We start from the raw sequence: 21,140 nt of genomic DNA on the forward strand, positions 1-21,140 counted from the left end.
CTGTATATATATGATGATGATGATGATCTCATCCCACCCATCACTTGTTTGCCCTTCTTAAGAAAGGAGGGAGAGAGAAAACGGGAAATTATAGACCAGTTAGTCTGACATCAGTGGTGGGGAAGATGCTGGAGTCAATTATAAAAGACGAAATTGCGGAGCATTTGGATAGTAGTAACAGGATTGTTGAGTCAGCATGGATTTACGAAGGGGAAATCATGCTTCACTAATCTTCTGGAATTCTTTGAGGATGTAACCAGGAAAATTGACAGGGGAGAGCCGGTGGATGTGGTGTACCTTGACTTTCAGAAAGCCTTTGACAAGGTTCCACAAAGGAGATTAGTGGGCAAAATTAGAGCACATGGTATTGGAGGTAGGGTACTGACATGGATAGAAAATTGGTTGCCATACAGAAAGCAAAGAGTGGGGATAAATGGGTCCCTTTCAGAATGGCAGGCAGTGACTAGTGGGGCACCGCAAGGCTCGGTGCTGGGACCGCAGCTATTTACAATATGCATTAATGACTTGGATGAAGGGACTAAAAGTACCATTAGCAAATTTGCAGGTGATACAAAGCTGGGTGGTAGTGTGAACTGTGAGGAAGATGCTATGAGGTTGCAGGGTGACTTGGACAGGTTGTGTGAGTGGGTGGATGCATGGCAGATGCAGTTTAATGTGGATAAGTGTGAGGTTATCCACTTTGGTGGTAAGAATAGAAAGGCAGAGTATTATCTGAATGGCGTCAAGTTAGGAACAGGGGATGTACAACGAGATCTGGGTGTCCTAGTGCATCAGTCACTGAAAGGAAGAATGCAGGTACAGCAGGCAGTGAAGAAAGCCAATGGAATGTTGGCCTTCATAACAAGAGGAGTTGAGTATAGGAGCAAAGAGGTCCTTCTGCAGTTGTACAGGGCCCTAGTGAGACCGCACCTGGAGTACTGTGTGCAGTTTTGGTCTCCAAATTTGAGGAAGGATATTCTTGCTATTGAGGGAGTGCAGCGTAGGTTTACTAGGTTAATTCCCGGAATGGCGGGACTATCATATGTTGAAAGACTGGAGCGACTAGGCTTGTATACACTGGAATTTAGAAGGATGAGAGGAGATCTTATCGAAACGTATAAGATTATTAAGGGGTTGGACACGTTGGAGGCAGGAAACATGTTCCCAATGTTGGTGGAGTCCAGAACAAGGGGCCACAGTTTAAGAGGTAGGCCATTTAGAACTGAGATGAGGAAAAACTTTTTCAGTCAGAGAGTTGTGAATCTGTGGAATTCTCTGCCTCAGAAGGCAGTGGAGGCCAATTCTCTGAATGCATTCAAGAGAGAGCTGGATAGAGCTCTTAAGGATAGCGGAGTCAGGGGGTATGGGGAGAAGGCAGGAACTGGGTACTGATTGAGAATGATCAGCCATGATCACATTGAATGGCGGTGCTGGCTCGAAGAGCCGAATGGCCTCCTCCTGCACCTATTGTCTATTGTCTGCCCTCAGGAAAGCGCTACAGGTCCATCAAAGTGCACAGCACAAGACGAACAAACAGTTTCTACCCTAAGGCCATCTGAACTCTGCACTGAAAACACACCCCCGTAGACAATATTTATACTGTACTGTACAATACTTACCTTTGTGCAATACTGATATATTCATTTATAATATTTATTTTTATAATACTATTCTGTGCAATACCTTATATTCTGACAATGAACGGCTGTGCAATATATTATATTTTGATAAGGGTGCATACGTAGGCATAATGTGAATGCATGTGTGAATCTGTGTGTATGTGTCACAGTATGTACATGTGAGTGTATGAACAATTTTTATTTTTCTCACTTTTTTACTGTTATTTTATTGTTATTTTTTATCTTGTACATTTGAGCTCCGCTGAGACAGTGCGCCTGAATTTCGTTGTATGCACCACTACAATGACAATATAGTATAGTATTAAGTACTAGACCAAGTGGGCCCAAACCTCTCCTGCATTGGTGCAGCACCCTCTCCTCCCCCTCCCCCTTCCCTTATCCCTACCATCCCCTCCCCCTTCCTCCCGCTCCAATCCCCCTCCCCTCCCGCCCCCTTCCTCTCCCCCCCCACTCCATCCCCCTCAACCCCCCTTATCCTCCCTCCCTCTCTAGGAGATAGATTTAAACTTTAAAATGTGAATAACTTTTAAAATATAATACCGATTTCAATGAAACTTCTTCCATTAGCACCAAAGGGACGACGGTGAGTAAGGTGGGCCTAAAATTGTCGCGCTATCGTGTACCGTTTTGACTGCAGTTCAGGAACAAACAAACAAACGAGAGTTTCAGTATATAGATTATATCTAACCCTCTTGAAAATGTCCAGTGAATTGGCCTCCACTGCCTTATGTGGCGTCAGGGATTATGGGGAGAAACCAGGAGCCTTCCTGCCTGGGGAGAAGGCAGAGAACCTTACTCCTCTCTCGGTACCCTTGTGCTCTCTTCGTCAGGGGACGGAGTCCAGTCGGAGTCAGGATAAACCAGTCAGGGCATTGAATCTGGAAGTTGATACATCATGTTGCCGTTACTAGACATTGATGAGGCTGCGCTCTGAGTATTGTGCTGAGTTTTGGTCACACAGATATAGGAAGGATGTCATTCTGTGAAGAGTGCAGAGAAGATTTACGAAGATGTTGCCAGCACTTGAGGGCCTATAGGAAGAGGTTGAACAGGATAGGGCTATGCTGGGGCTTGCATTGCACCTGTACCTTGCCATACTTGTGCATGTGACAAGAAACTCCACTCGACTTGCTTGGCAGAACGTTCCAGATACCAACTACTCTCTCTGTAACATGAACTCATCCCGCCGCCCTCCGCCCCCGTTACCCCTCGCGTAATCTCCAGACTCCCCCTCCCTCCCTCCCCGGAGCCTTGTGGTGCGGGCGCCGACGGACTCAGCGCGCAGACCGTGTCCTTTAAAGGAGAAAACAAATCTGAACCCGAGTTACTTTCTGCACGAACATTTTATTGAAAAGAAACATAAAACTGTTTGGCACAAAATCCTCAGGCGATCCGTGGGGAAGGTCGCGGCGAGTTTGGTCAGAAGTTCTCCGTCCCGCGGAAGGTGGGGACGTGGTGTTGGGTACAAGCGGCTGTGTGGCCACTCCCGGGCGGCTGGCGGCCGGGGACGGTGTCGGGGATCTCCACCAACCTTGCTGCCGGGCAGCTGCAGATGCTAGAAACCCGAATTAAAGGCTGCTAGAAATGCTCAGCGCAAAAACGGGCCCTTCGGCCCACCCAGTCCATGTTATCCCCGTACACTAGCACACTAGGGACAATTTTATATTTTTTTACCAAAGCCAATTAATCTACAAACATGTACGTCTTTGGAATGTGGAAGGAATCCGGAGAAAACCGACGCAGGTCACAGGGAGAACATACAAACTCCGTACAGATAGCACCCCGAGTCAAGATGGAATCCGGGTCTCTGGCGCTGTAAGGCAACAACTGCACCACTCCTGGAGAGACGGAGCCCATGGTTCAAGCTCATTGCCCGGCTATTCAGTTCTTCTCACCACAGATGCTGCCTGACCCGAGTATTTCCAGCAGCCTCTATTTGTTATTCGCTTTGAGACATGTTGCCTGTCTGTTCGGGCCTCGCTCAACAATATGTTGCGGGAATTTGGGCCCGCGGTGTTAGAACAGGCGGCAGAATGCTCGAGGTTTTATTGACTACAGCGCAACTCCGCGGCCACCATTTGCAGGTAACTCGTGGCCAGTGGACGGCTGGGGAGTGGACACTGCTGGTCAGTGAGAGGCAGCGGATTCGGGGTGGTGTTCCGAGGGCATCAGTTCCCCCACACCCAGCGGCTGTAAAACAGAATCAATTACCCAAATGCCAGCCGGAATGTTGGGTCTGTAAACAAGGAACAGTGAGGCAGTTACACCCAATCCTCTAACAAGGCCGGGCACCGAGTCTTAGTCCAGAGCAGGGCGAGATTGGGAGAGGCTGCCCGCGGTCTCGCATCTTCCACTGAATGTCAACGTGAAACCACGAACCGCCCCCATATCCCTCCGAAACGATCCCTATAACCAAGGTGTCATTGGAATGAAGCTTAAAGTCACAGTATATCTTCACCTCACTATAGTTACTCGACTAGACGCAACTGCAGATTTCCACAGAAGACAGGCACAAATTGCTGGAGTAACTCAGCATCTCTGGAGAAAAATGATGGGTGGCGTTTCGGGTCGGGACCTTTCTTCAGACCAAAACCACAGTTATCGGTCTTCAAAATGGCACAACGTTGTCACACGGCTGAGCACAGTGGTCCCGGCGCCGGACTGTGGGCGATGGTGTCTCCTGTTTCGCCGCCCACAGGAGACACATCTGGTGTGGAGGGCCGGCTGGAGGGGGGAGGGAGTGAATGTCCGGGGGGGGGGGGGGGGTGGCAGAGGGAGTGAATGTCCAGGGGCGGGCGGAATGTCGATTAATTTGCTGCTCCGGGACTCTCGACTCTCCACCCCCCACCCTCCCCTCCTGGAGCTCGTGGGCAGGGTATGTGAGGGAACAGGGAGGGCTGGGGAGCGGAGCTGTGAAGTTATTGTGCTTGGTGTCCAAGACAGAAGGGAAACTGACCCTCTCAGTTCGGCCCTGACGGGAGGTGCTGCCCTGGCCGACCTGCTGCAGAGGCCCGGGCAGGGAGCGGCAGCGACCGGGCGCCAAGGTCGCCCTGCCCCCCTTGCAACCCATGTCCCCGGGCCCGCACACACTAAGGGAGCCCCGCGGGTGAGGGTCAGAGGCCGGACCTCCAGGCTTCCCCACCTCCCCCGGGCGGCGGTGGGTGGGTGGGGGAGGCGGCTCGGCGCCGCCTAGGCCAGGAGCATCTGGCGCTCCTGGGACACCTTCCGCAGCAGCAACGCGGTGAGCAGCAGCAGGAGGGCGAAGAGCGAGAAGACGACGAGGATGGTGATGAAGGAGGCGGAGCTCAGGGGCTTGGGCGGCCGCCGCTCGGCCGGGATCATGTTGGTCAGGTTCAGCATGTAGCCCAGGGTCCAGCCCGCGTCCGTGCTCTTAATCTGCAAACGGGAGAGAGCGTCAGTCATCGCCACGGGAGGGTCGGGTCGCCGAGGGAGGGAGGGTCGCCGGGGAGGGAGGGTCGCCAGAGGAGGGTCGGGTCGCGGTGAGCAAGGATGAGGGGGAGGGGAGCGCCCGGAGTAAGGAAGGGGAAGGGGGTTGGTGGGGACGAGCTTGGTCGGCATGATCACGTATAGGAGGGTCGTGAATTCGGCGCTTTGCTGTGATGAGTTGAAGTTGGCATCTTGTTCGGCACGGACATTGTGGGCCGAAGGGTGTGTTGGTGAGAAGCAAAGGACTGGTCTGGGGACACACTCACTCACTCTCACATAATCTCACTCACTCTCACATACTCACACACGCTTTCGCACACACACACACATTCACTGATTCACACACATTCTCACTGACACACACTCACACTCACCTTCCTAATGAACTCGATGGAGTCCCAGGTGGCGGCGCTGAAGTTGTAGCCGCTGATTAACAGGGCGAGGACGTAGTGTCCAGCGAAACAGTTCTCGCTCAGGTAGCGCTCCTTGATCTTGTAGACGGTCTTGGCCTGCAGTAAACACGGGGGCGGGTGATCACCTTAAACCGCTTCTCCCGGACCAGCCCGCAGGCAGTCTTCACCGTGGTGGTGGGGGGGAGGGTGTGAGGAGGGGGGGGAGGGTGTGAGGAGGGGGGGGAGGGTGTGAGGGGGGGGGGGTGTGAAGGGGGGGGGTTAGGCAAGAGGGTGGAGGGAGAGAGGAGCTAAGGGGAGGGAGTGGGGAAAGAAGGCGAAGGGAGGGTGAGTGGTAAGGAGGGGGAGAGGTCAGTCTGGCCAATCTCTGCCTGTCTGCTCGGTCTCAGTCCGGCTACATCCCCAGGGCAAGGTCATGTCTGGGTTACTTTCAGGGCCATGAAGGACACCCAATGTCCCACCCTCATCCTGCACCTCTGTAACCTCCTCAACAAACGCGATCAACATGACCCGAACCAACAGAGCCACGCCGACGGTCCCTAATTTGCCCACTCCTTCCCAAATCGTCAATCAGACCCTTCCACCAAAAAAGTCAAAAAACTCCAGATGGATTCCAGGAAGATGTCCGAGGCAAGTGGGAATCTTGACAAACTGTCCATGTCCGGTGGTGTGACAGCAACGTAGGGAATGAAGGATAGATTCTCTCCCTCACCACCCCATCCTCGCCCCCAAGGTCCCAGAGCCTGACTCTGCCTCCCTCCCAATCCACTCCTCCAGGGCCCGGGGCCGGACTCTCCCCCAACAGGGGCCCGGGGCCGCGATCCATCACCCACCTGGGCCCAGGGCATACTGCAGAATTCCTCCACCGCCGCCTGCATCTCGCTCAGCGACTGCCTCCGTTCCCCTTTGTTGAAGAAGGCTGTCACAAAGTAATACGCTGAGAAGGCCTGTGGAGGGAGGGAGGTGAGAAGCTGTTTAACCTCATGGAAACAGGCCCTTCGGCCCACTACACCCATTCTAGCCTTCTAGCGCCCATCTGCTCTGACCCATTGACTCCCACCTGCTCCGCCCTCACCCACACACGGGGCAGTTTACAGCAGCTATGTAAACCCCACGTCTGATGTGGGGGGAAACGTAATCGCAGGGAGAACATGCCAACTCCACGCAGACAGCAAAGGTCAGGACTGAACCCTGGTCTCCATAGCAGAGAGTCACTAGCACTACAATCTGCACTGTGAGGGCAAAGCGAAAAAGGTCAGCGAATTCTGTTGACTTCACCACCCCCACTGAGCCCGGGCTGACCTCATGACTCCTGGCTGACCCCACTGACCACGGACTGAGCCCACGATCCCAGGCTGACCGCAAGACCACCCCACCGACCCTGGGCTGACCCCACAACCCCTCACTGACTCCAAATTGAACCCAGGCTGATCCCACCCACCCTGGGCTGACCCCACAATCCCCCCACTGACCATGGGCTGACACCGCAGCCCTGGGCTGACCCTACGACCCCCTACTGACCCTATGTCCCCTGGGCTGCCCCCCACAACCCCCTTCCGATCCTGCTGACGACGGGATGACCCCACAACGCCACACTCCCTACCAACTCTGGGATGACCCCATAACCCCACTCCCCCATTGACCAAGGGATCAGATGCCGGTACTGACCACAAAGTGGCCCCAGACGGGGGGCTGGTATATCCCATTGAAGGAGCAGCTGGCCCAGCTGCAGGCACTGTGGTTAAGTAGAGCCCTCACTTGCAGCCCGCACTGCCGTGAGTCACCAGTGCCCAGCAACCTGAGTGTCTGGTTCCGGCTACGGGCTGCATCCAGCGTGCACGGACTGTTGAAGAAGTCAGACACGTTGATGGATTTCTCGTACCCGCGGTTGAAGCAGGGATTGCGAATGGTCCCCTGATCCGTCACCTGGAAGAGGCAAGGTGGGGCATGAAGCAACGTTTAGTTTAGAGATACAGCATGGAAACAGGCCCTTTTGGCCCACTGGGTCTGCACCAACCAGCGATCCCTGCACATTAACACTATCCTATACCCACGAGGGACAATTTTTTTTACATTTACACCCAGCCAATTAACCTACAAACCTGTACGTCTTTGGAGTGTGGGAGAAAACCGAAGATTTCGGAGAAAACCCAAGCAGGTCAGAACGTACAAACTCCGTACAGACAGCACCCGTAGTCGGGATCAAACCCGGATCTCCAGCGCTGCATTCGCTGTGAGGCAGCATCTCTACCGCTGCGCCAACTTGCCACCCTGAGGAAGGAATTGCAGATGTGCGTTTAAACCCAAGATAGACACAAAAAGTTGGAGTAACTCAGCGGGACGGGCAGTATCTCCGGAGAAAAGGAATAGGTGATGTTTAGGGTCGAGACCCTTCTCCAGACTGAGAGTCTGGGGAAACACAGTTCCCCTCTGGGTGAGAAGAATTTTCCTCCGATCCCTCTCACCATCTCTCTCCTCACATTAGACATATTCCTCTTCTTTCAGCTGTCACTAATCTAGTTTCTCCTTATCCACCTGATCATAATTTTGTACGATTACAATGAAAGGTGGGAGATCAAATTGTGAGAAGCACACTCTATATCCCTCAAACCATTTCTGTACGTGTACTTGTCAAAATGTATTTTAAATGTTATTGTACGTGCCTCTGGTAGCTCGTTCCATATACCCACCACCCTCTGTATGAAAAAGTTCCCCATCAGGTTCCTATTGATCGTTCCCCTCTCACCTTAAACCTATGTCCTCGGGTTCTTGCTTCCCGTAGTCTGGGCAAAAGACTGCATTTGCCCTAAGTATTCCTCTCATGATTTTATACACCTCTATAAGATCACCCCTCATCCTTCTGCACTCCAAAGAATAAAGCTCTAGCCTGCCCAACCTCTCCCGATATCAGTGCTGGCTTGAAGGACCGAATGGCCTCCTCCTGCACCGATTTCCTATAGATCAGGCCCTCGGGTGCTGGCAACATCCTCATAAATCTTCTCTGCACTCTTTCCAGCTTAACACATCTTTTCTGCGGCAGGTTTTTATTTGCTGGTGAATGCCTGGAAGGCGCTATCAAGGGCGGTGGTGGAGATAGATACGACATTGGCATGTAAGAAACGTTTGGATAAGCACAAGGATATGCACGGAGTGGAAGGATGTGGATTATGTGCGGGCAGATAAAAGTTTATCTTGGCAACGTGTTCGGCACAGAATGGCCAGTTCTTGTGCTGTCCTGTTCTGTGTTGTGGGAGCACATTCATGTCCTGGTTAGTGCCCTGTCAGTACCAGTACTGTCCACCGCGGCCTCCTGTGCTGCCCACTGCCTACCATGAGATTCTGCAGCAGCCTCTTCAGGGCCTGGTCCTTGCCGTAACACAGGAAGCTGTGGGTATACATGTCGTAGTCCCTCCCGTACAGGCGGAAGTGCATGGAGTTTTCCGGTGCTTCGACCTCCCCGTTAGGAATGAAGGTGATCTGTGTGGACGCCCCACCCAGGTCCAGCGCTCCCAAGGTGTCCGGCTCACCCGCCGTTTCCTGCAGGGGGCAAGAGGCAGGGTCAGTGGGGCAGGAGCAAGACGCAGAGGGCAGGGGGCAGGGTCAGGAGGCAAGAGGCAGGGTTAGGGGGTGGGAGCAGGGGGCAAGAGGCAGGGTTAGGGGGTGGGAGCAGGGGGCAAGAGGCAGGAGGCAGGGTCAGGAGACAGGAGGTGGGGTCAGGGGGCAGGGTTAGAAGGGGGGCACTCAGTAAACTGCGATCCTCACTGAGGCCGAGGAGCCCACCCACCCATGGATGAGGTCTCTGCTCCCACACCCTCGTCCACACACCCCCTTTTTCCCGCTCCCCCCTTCCCTCCATCGCCCGCATCCCCTTCCCCGCCCACGCTCCCACACCTTGCATGGACAGATCCCTGCACCCCTTCCATCTCTCATACCCCCCTCCCTCCCAGACACCCTTCCAACGCGCCCCACCTCACCCAGACCCCCTCCCTCGCCCACAGCCACACCTCCCATGGATGGGGTCTCCACATCCCCTTCCTCACACAGACCCCCCCTCGCCCTCCTCTCTCATGCACATACCCGTCCTTGCCCACCCGTCCACCTTCTGACAAACACCCGCGCCATGCGTTGCCCGGGGACTCGGGGGTGGGGTAGGTGGTGGATGTCTCGGGACCAGGCTGTGGGGGGGCGCTGTTTCAGGGAGCGTGGGGGCCGATAGGTGTTTCGGGGATGGGGATGGTTGTTTCAGGGAGAGGGGTGGGGATGCGGATGGGTGTGTGTTTCAGGGACACGGGGAGGGGGGTTCACCTGCTGCAGGTTCCCCATCAGGTAGTTGATGGTGATCCATCCGAAAGCCCCCTCGTCCAACCCATTGATGATCCGAGCCCCCCGGAAATCAAACGGATACGTGTGGATGAATTGTTCCACGGCCTGCAGCAGCTTCTCAGCCTGAGTGCGGTCCTGTAGCCTGTAACCAACAGAGAGGGCCGTTACAGTGAGGGGGGTCTTTTATAGGCAGAGAAACCCCCTCCCATATCCACCTATCACACTCACTCCAGTGCACTACATTTGGTGTTCAGAGGCTGGTCTGTACGAGGAAGCGCCCACAGACCAGAGATCACCATGCAGGCGAGTGGGAACTCTGAGCTTCCAGCTGGTGTTCTGTTAACTCTCCATTCCCCCTCCTTTCTGGCCATTCCTTGCAGTTGCAGGGAGTTTGAACTGTTCGCATTACAGGCTACACTGCAGCTCCCAAACCACAAATGCAACATTCTCAGACCCTGGCCAGAGTCATGCAGCGCAACACAGCACAGCAACAGGCCCTTCGGCTCAGCTTGCCCATGCCGACCAAGTTGGCGATCTGCCTGCATTTGGCCCACAGCCATCCATATATCTGACTACATATCTGACTGTTTCTCTCGGAAAATAACTGCAGATGCTGGTACCCATTCCTTCTCTCCTGGGATGCTGCCTGACCAGCAGAGTTACTCCAGCATTTTGTGATACCTGACTGTTTCTCTAGCTTCCTCTGGCAGCTCACTCCAGGTACAGACTGCCGTCTGACGTTACCTGCGAGGTCTCTCTCTAATCTCTCCCTCACCCCCGGGTGGAGTCTGACCTCAGCAGACGCATGCCGGCTGTGGCGCCCAGGTACACTGGGGTCTCACTGTGCTGCTGGGTGGGAATAGTCTTCTTCGCCTCGTCCAGACAGGCTTTCAGTGAGGGTCCGGCCCTCTCCACGTCCGTCCAGTAACTGGAGATCCCCGGGCCTGCAGACGGGAGGACGCAGTGAGAACCGGGCATCACTGCAGCCAGGGAGAGCGAGGGGGGGAGAGAGGGAGGGATAGTGGGAAAGGGGTGGGAGAGAGCACGGGGAGGAGGAGTGGGATGGTGGGGAAGGGGTGGAGGGAGCAGAGTGCAGGGGCAGGAGGGAGGTGAATGGAGTAGAGGAGGGAGGTTGCTGGGGAGGGGAGAGGAAGGGGTGTGAAATTGCAGTGGGGAGAGAAGGCAGGGGAAAAAGGAGGCTAATAGCACAGCCACATCGGCCAGCGTTACTCGAGGCCAGCCTCACCCTCCACGCTGCAGGAACTCAGCTGCTCCACTAGTCCTGTATCATTCATCTTCTCCGCCGGCCATTGGTAGATGAAGAGCGCCGTGTGTGAGGAGCCCGCGTCCATGACCAAGCCATACTGTGGACAGAGACATGGTCAGTGGGCACCAGGACCTCGCGGCACTACGACACTGTGGATGGAGCAGCGGGCACCAGGACCCCAGCCGTATGGCACCGGGCACCAGGACCCCATGGCACCCAAACCCGATGGCACTGGGCACTTGGACGCTGCGGCACCGGGCACCAGAACCTTGTGGCTCCCTGGCCCTGTGGCAGCGGGCACCAGGACCCCAGGGAAGCCCGGCCCAATGGCACTAGGACCCTGCGCACCCCGGCCCTTTGGCAGCGGGCACCAGGATCCTGTGGTACCCCAGCCCTGTTTAATTTTCAGTCAATGGATCAGTGAGTGGCTGCAGGTGCCAACATTTACTGCCCATCCTTGTCTGTGAAAACATGCTGATATCTTGAGTCCTGGTCAGGGTCCCCGCAGTGGGGAGGGAGATCAGGACGTGGCTCCAGCCAGCACAAGGCATGGTGAAACTTGCCGCCAGAATGGTGTGACTTAGTGAAGACGTTATGTTGCTGCCCCTGTGTGCAGGTGGGTCAGGCTGTGCAGTCAATTCAATGGCCTTTTTACCATCAATACCATTCAGGTCAAAGCAAACCCCTGGACTGGCAGCTGCCTGCACCCAGACATCTATTGAATGACTGCAGTGTGTGTGGGCGCCAGTGTGTGTGTGGGGATCAGTGTGTGTGTGTGTGTGTGTGGCTGCAGTGTGTATGTGTGGGTGCAGTGTGTGTGTGTAGGTGCAGTGTGTGTGCAGTATGTGTGTGTGGGTCAGTGTGTGCGTGGGTCAGTGTGTGTGTGGGCGCAGTGTGTGTGTGGGTCAGCATGTGTGTGTGGGTGCAGTGTGCATGTGTGGGTGCAGTGTGTGTGTGTGGGTCAGGGTGTGTGTGTGGGTCAGTGTGTGCGTGGGTGCAGTGTGTGCGTGGGTCAGTGTGTGCGTGGGTCAGTGTGTGGGTGCAGTATGTGTGCGTGGGTGCAGTATGTGTGCGAGGGTCAGTGTGTGTGTGGGTCAGTGTGTGTGTGTGTGGGTGCAGTGTGTGTGCGTGGGTCAGTGTGTGTGTGGGTCAGTGTGTGCGTGGGCGCAGTGTGTGTGTGTGTGGGTGCAGTGTGTGGGTGCAGTGTGTGTGGGTGCAGTGTGTGTGGGAGCAGTGTGTGTGGGTGCAGTGTGCGTGGGTCAGTGTGTATGTGGGAGTAGTGTGTGTGTATGGGTGCTGTGTGTGTGTGGGTGCAGTGTGTGTGTGGGCGAGTGTGTGTGTGGGAGTAGTGTGTTTGTGTGTGGGTGGGTACAGTGTGTGTGGGTCAGTGTGTGTGTGTGGGTCAGTGTGTGTGTGAGTGCAGTGTGTGTGGGACCATTGTGTGTGAGTGCAGTGTGTGTGGAGGGTCAGTGTGTGTGTGGGTCAGTGTGTGAGGGTGCAGTGTGTGTGTGTGGAGGTGCAGTGTGTGTGGGAGCAGTGTATGTGCGTGGGAGCAGTATGTGTGTGTGGGGGTGAGTGCAGTGTGTGTGTGTGTGAGTGCAGTGTGTGTGAATGTGCAGTGTGTGTGTGTGAATGAGCAGTGTGTGTGTGTGGGTGCAGTGTGTGTGTGTGGTTGCAGTGTGCGTGTGTAATTGCAGTGTGCGTGGGTGCAGTGTGTGTGTGGGTGAAGTGTGTGTGTGTGTGCAGTGTGTGTGTATGGGTGCAGTGTGTGTGTGTGGATGCAGTGTGTATGTGTGGGTGCAGTGTGTGTGTGTGTGTGAGTGCAGTGTGTATGTATGGGTGCAGTGTGTGTGTGTGTGCAGTGTGTGTGTGTGTGGGTGCAGTGTGTGGGTGCAGTGCGTGTGTGTGGGTGCAGTGCGTGTGTGTGGGTGCAGTGTGTGGGTGCAGTGCGTGTGTGTGGGTGCAGTGCGTGTGTGTGGGTGCAGTGCGTGTGTGTGGGTGCAGTGCGTTTGTGTGGGTGCAGTGCGTTTGTGAGGGTGCAGTGCGTGTGTGTGGGTGCAGTGTGTGTGTGTGTGTGTGGAGCAACGGAAGGGCTGTATTACCTTCAGTTTCTGTGGCCGTGGCACGGTCTGTATCAATGTCACCACGACCAGCACCACAATCACCGCCAGCAGCAGGCTGCCGACCAACAGCAGTGGGTGCTTAAAACATGACTGCCTCTTCATTTCTGCAAACAGAGGAGAGGCATCAACAAAATGGACAGCACCTCGGCCCAGCCGTGCCTGTCAGCTCTTCCCCCGCACTGGATCCGTGTTCCTGGCTGAAGGAAGCAGGAGCTGGGCCTGCTGTTCCCACTCCCCACCAGTCCCCGAGATGCTGCCTGAGCCGCTGAGTTACTCCAGCACTTTGTGCCGATCTTTGGTATGAACCAGCATCTGCAGATCCTTGGTTCTCCATTTACCGGCGGCGCCTGGTCGTCTCTGCCTTGGTGATTCAGGTATATTAAACATTGTGAGTCTCTGCCTTCACCACCACTCATGTGTGCACTCCAGATCTCAACCAACCTCTGGGTGAACAGATTCTTCCTCAGATCACCTTGAAAGCTCCTAGCCCTGATCCTAACCCTCTGCACTCGAGTTCTACACACCTCTAGTTTGGGGGAAACATTCCCAGTGCTCACCCTTTGTAATTCACAGTATTAGTCTGGGGGGGGGGGGGGAGGGGTGTAGGAAGGAACAGCAGATGCTGGTTTACACTGAAGATCGACACAAACTGCTGCAGTAACTCAGCGGGCCAATGAACATCTGTGGAGGGAAGGAATGAGTGACGTTTTGGGTTGAGACCATCCTTCAGATTCTTCAGAGAAGTGCTAGTGGGCAGGTCAGAGAACAGGGAAGGAGACTGGTCAGGGGGATTAGCAGGGTGAAGGGGCAGGTGACGGGAGAGGGGGCAAAGGTAGGGGACTGGGTAGAGGAGGAGGCAGGGGACAGGACATTGGGAGGAGGAGGAGGAGGCGGGGGGGGGGCAGAGGAGTGGTCTGGGTGGGGATTGGGCTGGAGAGATGGGGCAGGTCAGAGGAGTGGGGAGGGGACTGTCCGGGGGATCAGGAGGGGCAAGGGAGACGGCAGATAGGGGAGGGGGCAAGGGATGGGAGGGGACAGGACTGTGGAGGGGGGATGTGGCAGAGGGCAGGGTACACGTGGGGCCCTCGGCCTACAGTCCAGCCGCCCTGTGCCCGCGATGTGGGAGCCCCGGGCCGGGCCGGGCCGGGCCCGCACTCACCCCTGGCGGCGGGGCGCAGGTTGAGGCTGAGGCCGCCCCTGCCGGTCACCGTCGCCATCCGCGCCCAGCTGGAGAGCGCGGCCTACGGCGGCCCGTCCCCCCGCCCCGGCAGCCATGGCCGGCCAGGCCACACCGGCGCCCCCGGGGCCCTTAGGCCTTAACCCGGGCCTGCGCGCTCCCGGACCGGCGAGGCGCGCCGCCGCCGCCGCCTGATCTGCGCGCTCCCGGACTCCTTGACCCGGGCCTGCGCGCTCCCGCTGCCGCTCCACCTCGGCCAACGGTCGCTACCCGAGCCGAGACCGCGCGCTCCCGCCCGCTGCTGTCGGAGGGGGATGGGGGGAGGAAGGGGAAAGGGAGGGGGATAGGGGAGGAAGGGAGGGAGGGGGAAGGTGAGAAGGGGAGGGGGAAGGAGGGAGGGGGAGAGGAAGGGAAGGAGGAGGGGAAGGGAGAGGGGGGAAGAGGGAGGGAAGTAGGGGGAGGAGGGCGGGAGGGGGAGGAAAGGGAGGGAGGGGGGGTGGCCGTTAGCCGGGGCGGGGGGGTTTTATTTGATGTGAGGGCAGGCCAGACGGCGGGTTTCCCCACAACATCCCTCAGCTGCCATGAAATGGCCGTTGGAGCCCAGGCGGGGGAGTGGGCAGGATCTCCCGGTTGCTAACCATTCAATTTCCCTTCTCATTCCCACACTGACCTCTCTGGCCTGGGCCTCGTCCACTGCCAAAATGAGATCACGCACAAACTGTGGGAACAGCATCTCCTATCAGGTACTTTACGCTGCAACCGCAGGAGATGCAACACCTGTCCCTTTACTTCCCCCCCTCGACTCCATCCAAGGACCCAAACAGTCTTTCCAGGTGAGGCAGAGGATCACCTGCACCTCCTCCAACCTCATCTATTGTATCTGCTGTTCCAGATGTCAACTTCACTACATCGGCGAGACCAAGCGCAGGCTCGGCAATCATTTCGCTGAACACCTCCGCTCAGTCTGTCTCAACCAAACTGATCTCCCAGTGGCTCAACACTTCAACTTCCCCTCCCATTCCCAATCTGACCTTTCTGTCCTGGGCCTCCTCCATTGTCAGAGTAAGGCCCAGCGCAAATTGGAGGAACAGCACCTCATATTTTGCTTGGGCAGTTTACACCCCAGCGATATGAACATTGACTTCACTAACTTCAGACAGCCCTTGGTTTCCCTCTCTATCCCCTCCCCCTTCCCAGTTCTCCTACTAATCTTCCTGTCTCCAACTACATCCTATCTTTGTCCTGCCCCCTCCCCTGACATCAGTCTGAAGAAGGGTCTCGACCTGAAATGTCACCCATTCCTTCTCTCCAGAGATGCTGCCTGACCTGCTGAGTTACTCCAGCATATTGTGTCTACCTCCTATTGCACTTGGGTCGCTCACAACCCAACAGCATGAACATTGAATTCTCCAATTCTAGGTAACTAACCATAACATCCCCTCCATCACCCTCTTCCCAGTGCCCCACCTCGACCTGCCCCAATTTCCACCTCCACTTACAATAATTCCTCTGCCTTCACAATTTGCTTCTTTCCCATCCTTATATTACCCCTCTGTCTGTTCATCTCCAGCCTTTGTCCAGCTATCTATCAACCAACTAACCTCCCACTCATCTGTATCCACCTATCACTTGCCAGGCTTCGTCCTGCCCCTCCTCTCTTCCAGCTTTCTCCCCCTCCACCTTCGGTCTGAAGAAAGGTCTTGAAACGTCACCTATCCATGTTCTCCAGAGACGCTGGCTGATCAACTGAGTTACTCCAGCACTTTGTGTCTCATTTTTTATAAACTAGCATCTGCAGTCCCTTGTGGCTACAGGCAGTTGTACAGATTGCTGCTGCCTTACATCTCCAGACACGGGTTCAATCATGAAAAAGACATAGACTGCTGGAGTAACTCAGCGGGTCAGGCAGCATCTCTGGAGAACATGGATGGGTGAGGTTTTGGGTCAGGACCCCTCCTCACACTTGTTCAATCCTGACCATGGATGTTGACTGTGTGGAGTTTGCACATTCTCCCTAGGTTCCTTTAATTGCCCCTTGGGTAGGCAAGTGCCTATGACAGAGAATAGGTCACAGGGCTACCGGGAGATAAGGCCAGTGGGATTGCATTGCCAGGAGCTAGCATGAACTCAGTGGGCAGAATAGCCTCCTTCGGTGCCATGATAAATAGGTTCAGGGCATTGGTGCCAGCAGGGACATTGGGCTGGCTGGCTAACTGGTGGAGTTGTGATCAGTGGGTCACTGGAAGCTGTGATAACAGAGTGCTGCTGGGGGATTCCATTAATGAGAGACGACAGACCTGGCTGTTCTATGGACAATGTCCCTGAGATCGAAAGGTAGGTGGGAATGCAGAAAATGAGGACCAACATGATATAGATAGGTTCAGGAAGGGTTGCACATTGAGGGAGGGCAATGTGGGGAAAGGTAACACAGTGAGTAAACCGATGAGTTTGCACGAATTGCAGAAACCGACGAGGAGTTTGCAGAAAGGCAGAGCGCTGGTCCTGGCGTGTGGGTCCTTGTAACAAGTGGTCAGTATGTGGACAAACTTTGTTGCAACAGTGCAGGCCACACTTGGATGATGGAGTGGAAACAGGCCATTCATCCCAACTTGCCCACGCCGACCAACATGCCCCATCTACACTAGTCCCATCTGCCTGCGTTTGACCCATAGCCCTCTAAACCTGTCCTATCCGTGTACCTGCCCAAATGTCTCAAATATTATGGTGGTAAATGCGGGCACTGTGACTTCACTGCGGTGAGCTGCACTTGCAGCAGGTTGTCCACAGGAGGTTCACCAGAAGGGTTTGACGAGGAGAGGATCGCAGGTCAACCCAATATTCAATGGCCTCTAGAGGAACCGGGGATGATCGCATTTGATCAGGGAGGAGGTAGGGCTGGCCCAGGGCTTCAGTCCAAGGGTCAGTCACCTACATTGGGAAAGAGGAGGAATCTCATTTGGCAGTTGCAAAGCTTTGAAATTCTCTACCCCAAGAACTCACAAAATCTGAACACTCAGCGTTTGTGCTGCTGGGGAAAGGATCACTCTCACATCAAGCGCAGTCCATGGCCCTGCCCTTCACAGGTCCTCGTCCACGCCCAGCGACTCCAAGCTTCTCCCACCCCTCCGGCTGAGAACGCCAACACCCAATGGAGGAACACTGCCTCCTCCTCTCCACCAATCCTTCCACCCAATAATTTTCCCCGTCGTTTTTGACCACGTAATAGATGAAAAGAGTTATTTTCATACATTATGAAGAGTGCACTGAGAATTCTATTCACCCGACGAAGTCTCCCGTAGACCTTAACTGGAACCTATAGAAGCGGATGACTTTGAAAAGTAATTTAGACGCATATATGGACAGGATGGTTTCAGGGGGCCAAATGCAGGCAAATGGGACGAGCCCAGTATGCCAACTTGCTTGACATGAACAAGGTGGGCTGAAGGGCCTATTTCTGTGCTGAACAACTCTGCCTCCCTCCCTCCCTTCAGCATTGTATTTGCAAAGGAAATAGCCCTTGCTTATCGCTGTGATTTATCAGTCCTGGAAACTCCCTTTCTAACTCAATCAGTCTTTCCAGTAATGTGACTGGAGTTCTTGTGCTGTGCCTTAATACTGTACATCGTCTTATCTTAACCTTCCAGATCTTGCACTCTGTACCTGGGCTCAGAAAGGAAACTATTCCTCAGGTTCCCTTTAAACCACCTGATCAGCCAAACATGTTACCTCTAAGGAAGTGTGTACATACTGTAGATAGACAAAATGCTGGAGTAACTCAGCAGGACAGGCAGCATCACTGGAGAGAAGGAATGGGCAACGTTTCGGGTTGAGACCCTCCTTCAGACCGAGAGTCGGGGGAGAGGGAGACTGGAGGGGTATGGTGTGAAAAGACAGATCAAAGCAGACAATGCTCAAGGAAATGTACAAGAGTTCGTTGTTAGTTGTGACAATGAGGCATACAATCAGTAAAATTAATCAGGAGGACCATGAAACTAATTGGAATACTAGGGTGGGGAAGGGACAGAAAGCTAGGGTTACTTGGTCCATATTATTGTAATCAATATTAATACCACTGAGTGGCAAGTTGCCCAAGCGAAATATGAGGTGCTGTTCCTCCAGTTTGCATCCTAGTTCATCTGTTTCTCTGCATCATTCAAAATCCTCCCTTTTTTATTGTTTATTTCTCACGATGTGGGTGTTGGAAGCAAGGCCAGAATTTATAGCCCTGATAAGCTGTTGGTGAATCACCTTCTGAAGCCGCCCAGTCCTCCTGGTGAAGGCTCACCTTCAGCGATATACCCGAGGGATACATGGGCTGAGGACCACTTACGATGAAGCGGCCGTGATATAATCCAAGGCAGGGTGGCGCATGGGTTGGAAGGCAACTTGCAGGCGGTGGTGTTTCCCTGCACACACTATCCTTGGACTTGGTACCAGGGTTTGGTTATTATTTATTAAATCCCTGCAAGAGAGGATATTCCTGGGGGATTGTCCAGTGAGAAGATGGATAGAACTTCAAATTAAGAAGGGGGTGGTCACTTTGGAACTGTAATAAAGGTCCACAAATAGTCAGTGGAAATTTGAGGAACCTAAGTAGGGAGATTGCAGAGAGGTGTAGGAATAATAGGGCCTGTAATAGTTGACATTTTTAACTTCCCCAATATTGACTTGGACTGCCACAGTATTAAGAGATTATATGTGGCAGAATTTGTTCAGGAATGTTTTCTCAAACAGTAGGTAGATGTAGAGAGGGGGGTGGGGTTGAAATACTGGAACCTCCTCTTGGGGAATGAGGCTGGACAAGTAGGGGGCACTTTGGTACCAGTGGCCAGAATTCTATTAAACTAGTTCACGTTATAGGAGTAGAATTAGACAATGCGGCCCATCAAGTCTACTCCGCCATTCAATCACAGCTGATCTCTGCCTCCTAATCTGATTTTCCTGCCTTCTCCCCATAACCCTTGACACCCGTTCGAATCAAGAATTCATCTATCTCTGCCTTAAACGTATCCACTAACGTGGCTTCCACCTGTGGCAAAGAGTTCCACAGATTAACTACCCTCTGACTAAAGAAGTTCCTCCTCACCTCCTTTCTAAAAGAGCACCCTTTAATTCTGAGCCTATGACCTCTGGTCCTAGTCTCTCCCACCAGTGGAAACATCCTTTCCACATCCACTCTATCCCTTTCATTATTCTGTAAGTTTCAATGAAGTCCCCTCTCAACCTTCTGAATTCCAGCGAGTAGACGTTCCGGAAAGAGATATGGCTAGTCCACAAGTTTAAATAATAAACTGTAATTGTGAAAACAAATAAGAGGCTAATTTTGATAGCATGAGTCAGGAACTTGCAACGGTTGTTTGGCGCTGGCTGCTTGCAGCGAGAGGGACGTCTGGCAAGTGAGATAGGGAGAGTTCAGAGCCAACATGCTCCTGTTAGATTGAAGGTAGGGGGGAGCCCTGGTTGACGATGGATTTCAAGGCTCTGGTCAGGTATAGGGATCTGGGATCAATGGAGTCTCTTGAGGAGTATAGGGAATGTAGGAACAAACATTTAAGAAGAGAATCTGGAGGGTAAAAAAAGGTATGAGATATCCTGGACAGATAAGGTAAAGGAGTCTAAGAGATTCTACAATGGGTAACCAGGGAGAGAGCAGCGGGCCAATGATCAGTGTGGTCATTTACATATAAAGCCGCAGGAGAAGGGCAAGGTCTTCAAAGAACACTTCGCATCGGACCACATGTGTACTGGGACATTGAAGCGAGGGAAGTATTGCAGGACACAATGTCAGTGGTGGGGAAGTTACTGGAGGGGATTCTGGAATAAACTTGCAATTTGGAAAGACAAGGACTAATTTTTTGGGCGGCACAGCGGTAGAGCTGCTGCCTTACAATGCCAGAGACCCGGGTTCCATCCTGACCATGGGTGCTGGCTGTACGTTCTCCTTATGACCTGCGTGGATTTTCTCCTGGATCTCCGGTTTCTTCCCACACTCCACAGATGCGCAGCTTTGTAGGTTAATTGGCTTGATATGCATGTAAAAGTTGTCTTAAGGATAGCGGAGTCAGGGGGTTTGGGGAGAAGGCAGGAACGGGGTACTGATTGAGAATGATCAGCCATGATCACATTGAATGGTGGTGCTGGCTCGAAGGGCTGAATGGCCTATTCCTGCACCTTTGGTCCATTGTCCCTGGTGTGTGTGGGATAGTGTTAATGTGCGGTCTGTGTGGACTCGGTGGGCCGAAGGGCCTGTTTCCGTGCTGTATCTCTAAATTAAACAAAAACATTAGGGATTGTCAGCACAGTAGAATGTTGGAGTGGAGCAAGGTTCCACCTCGGGATGGAGGGCCAACTGGTCAGTGGGTGATGGAGGGTGTTATTCAGACTGGAGGCCAGAGGTGTATCACAGGGAGTGTGCTGGGTCCACTGTTGTTTATTATTTACATTAACCATTTCTCCGGAGATGCTGCCTGACACTCAGAGATGTTCCAGCACTTTGTGTTTAAAGGTCTAAAAGGATGTGGGCAATAAACCCAGGGAAATGGGACGCGCTGGAAGGCACCTTGTTCGAGCATGGGATTTTCTTTAATCCAACTTGCCAATGACATTTCATGGAGCTTGTTAGAAGTTTTTTTTGAGATAATTCAATTTGCATTTTTATTTACTGTTAAAGCTGGTTCCATGTAGATAATTCTACTCACGCCCTGTTGTTGGCTCCAGTTCAGCTTTTGTCCTTCACAGGGACATGCCGATGCT

At 53.8% G+C, this 21,140-nt stretch overlaps 1 protein-coding gene across 2 annotated transcripts in view; it reads right to left on the minus strand.

Annotated features, from left to right (window-relative positions):
* Positions 1-2,976: 2,976 nt before the first annotated feature.
* Positions 2,977-21,140, minus strand: part of entpd1 (ectonucleoside triphosphate diphosphohydrolase 1) — a 28,266-nt gene continuing 10,102 nt past the window's right edge. Inside the window, exons 1-10 of one of the 2 annotated variants that reach the window (XM_078413265.1) lie at positions 14,370-14,668; positions 13,190-13,314; positions 11,067-11,184; positions 10,614-10,764; positions 9,803-9,962; positions 8,828-9,034; positions 7,166-7,423; positions 6,331-6,444; positions 5,462-5,596; positions 2,977-5,036 (exon numbers count right to left, since the gene is read on the minus strand). In XM_078413265.1, coding sequence (XP_078269391.1) covers positions 4,830-5,036; positions 5,462-5,596; positions 6,331-6,444; positions 7,166-7,423; positions 8,828-9,034; positions 9,803-9,962; positions 10,614-10,764; positions 11,067-11,184; positions 13,190-13,314; positions 14,370-14,427 — 1,533 coding nt within the window. In that variant the 5' untranslated portion in view covers positions 14,428-14,668 and the 3' untranslated portion in view covers positions 2,977-4,829. Of the gene's footprint in view, positions 5,037-5,461; positions 5,597-6,330; positions 6,445-7,165; positions 7,424-8,827; positions 9,035-9,802; positions 9,963-10,613; positions 10,765-11,066; positions 11,185-13,189; positions 13,315-14,369; positions 14,669-21,140 lie in introns of those variants that run through there. The other variant, XM_078413266.1, reaches the window with a different exon arrangement.

This window comes from Rhinoraja longicauda, chromosome 16 (assembly GCF_053455715.1).
Source record: "Rhinoraja longicauda isolate Sanriku21f chromosome 16, sRhiLon1.1, whole genome shotgun sequence".
Classification (NCBI taxonomy): Eukaryota; Metazoa; Chordata; class Chondrichthyes; order Rajiformes; family Arhynchobatidae; genus Rhinoraja; species Rhinoraja longicauda.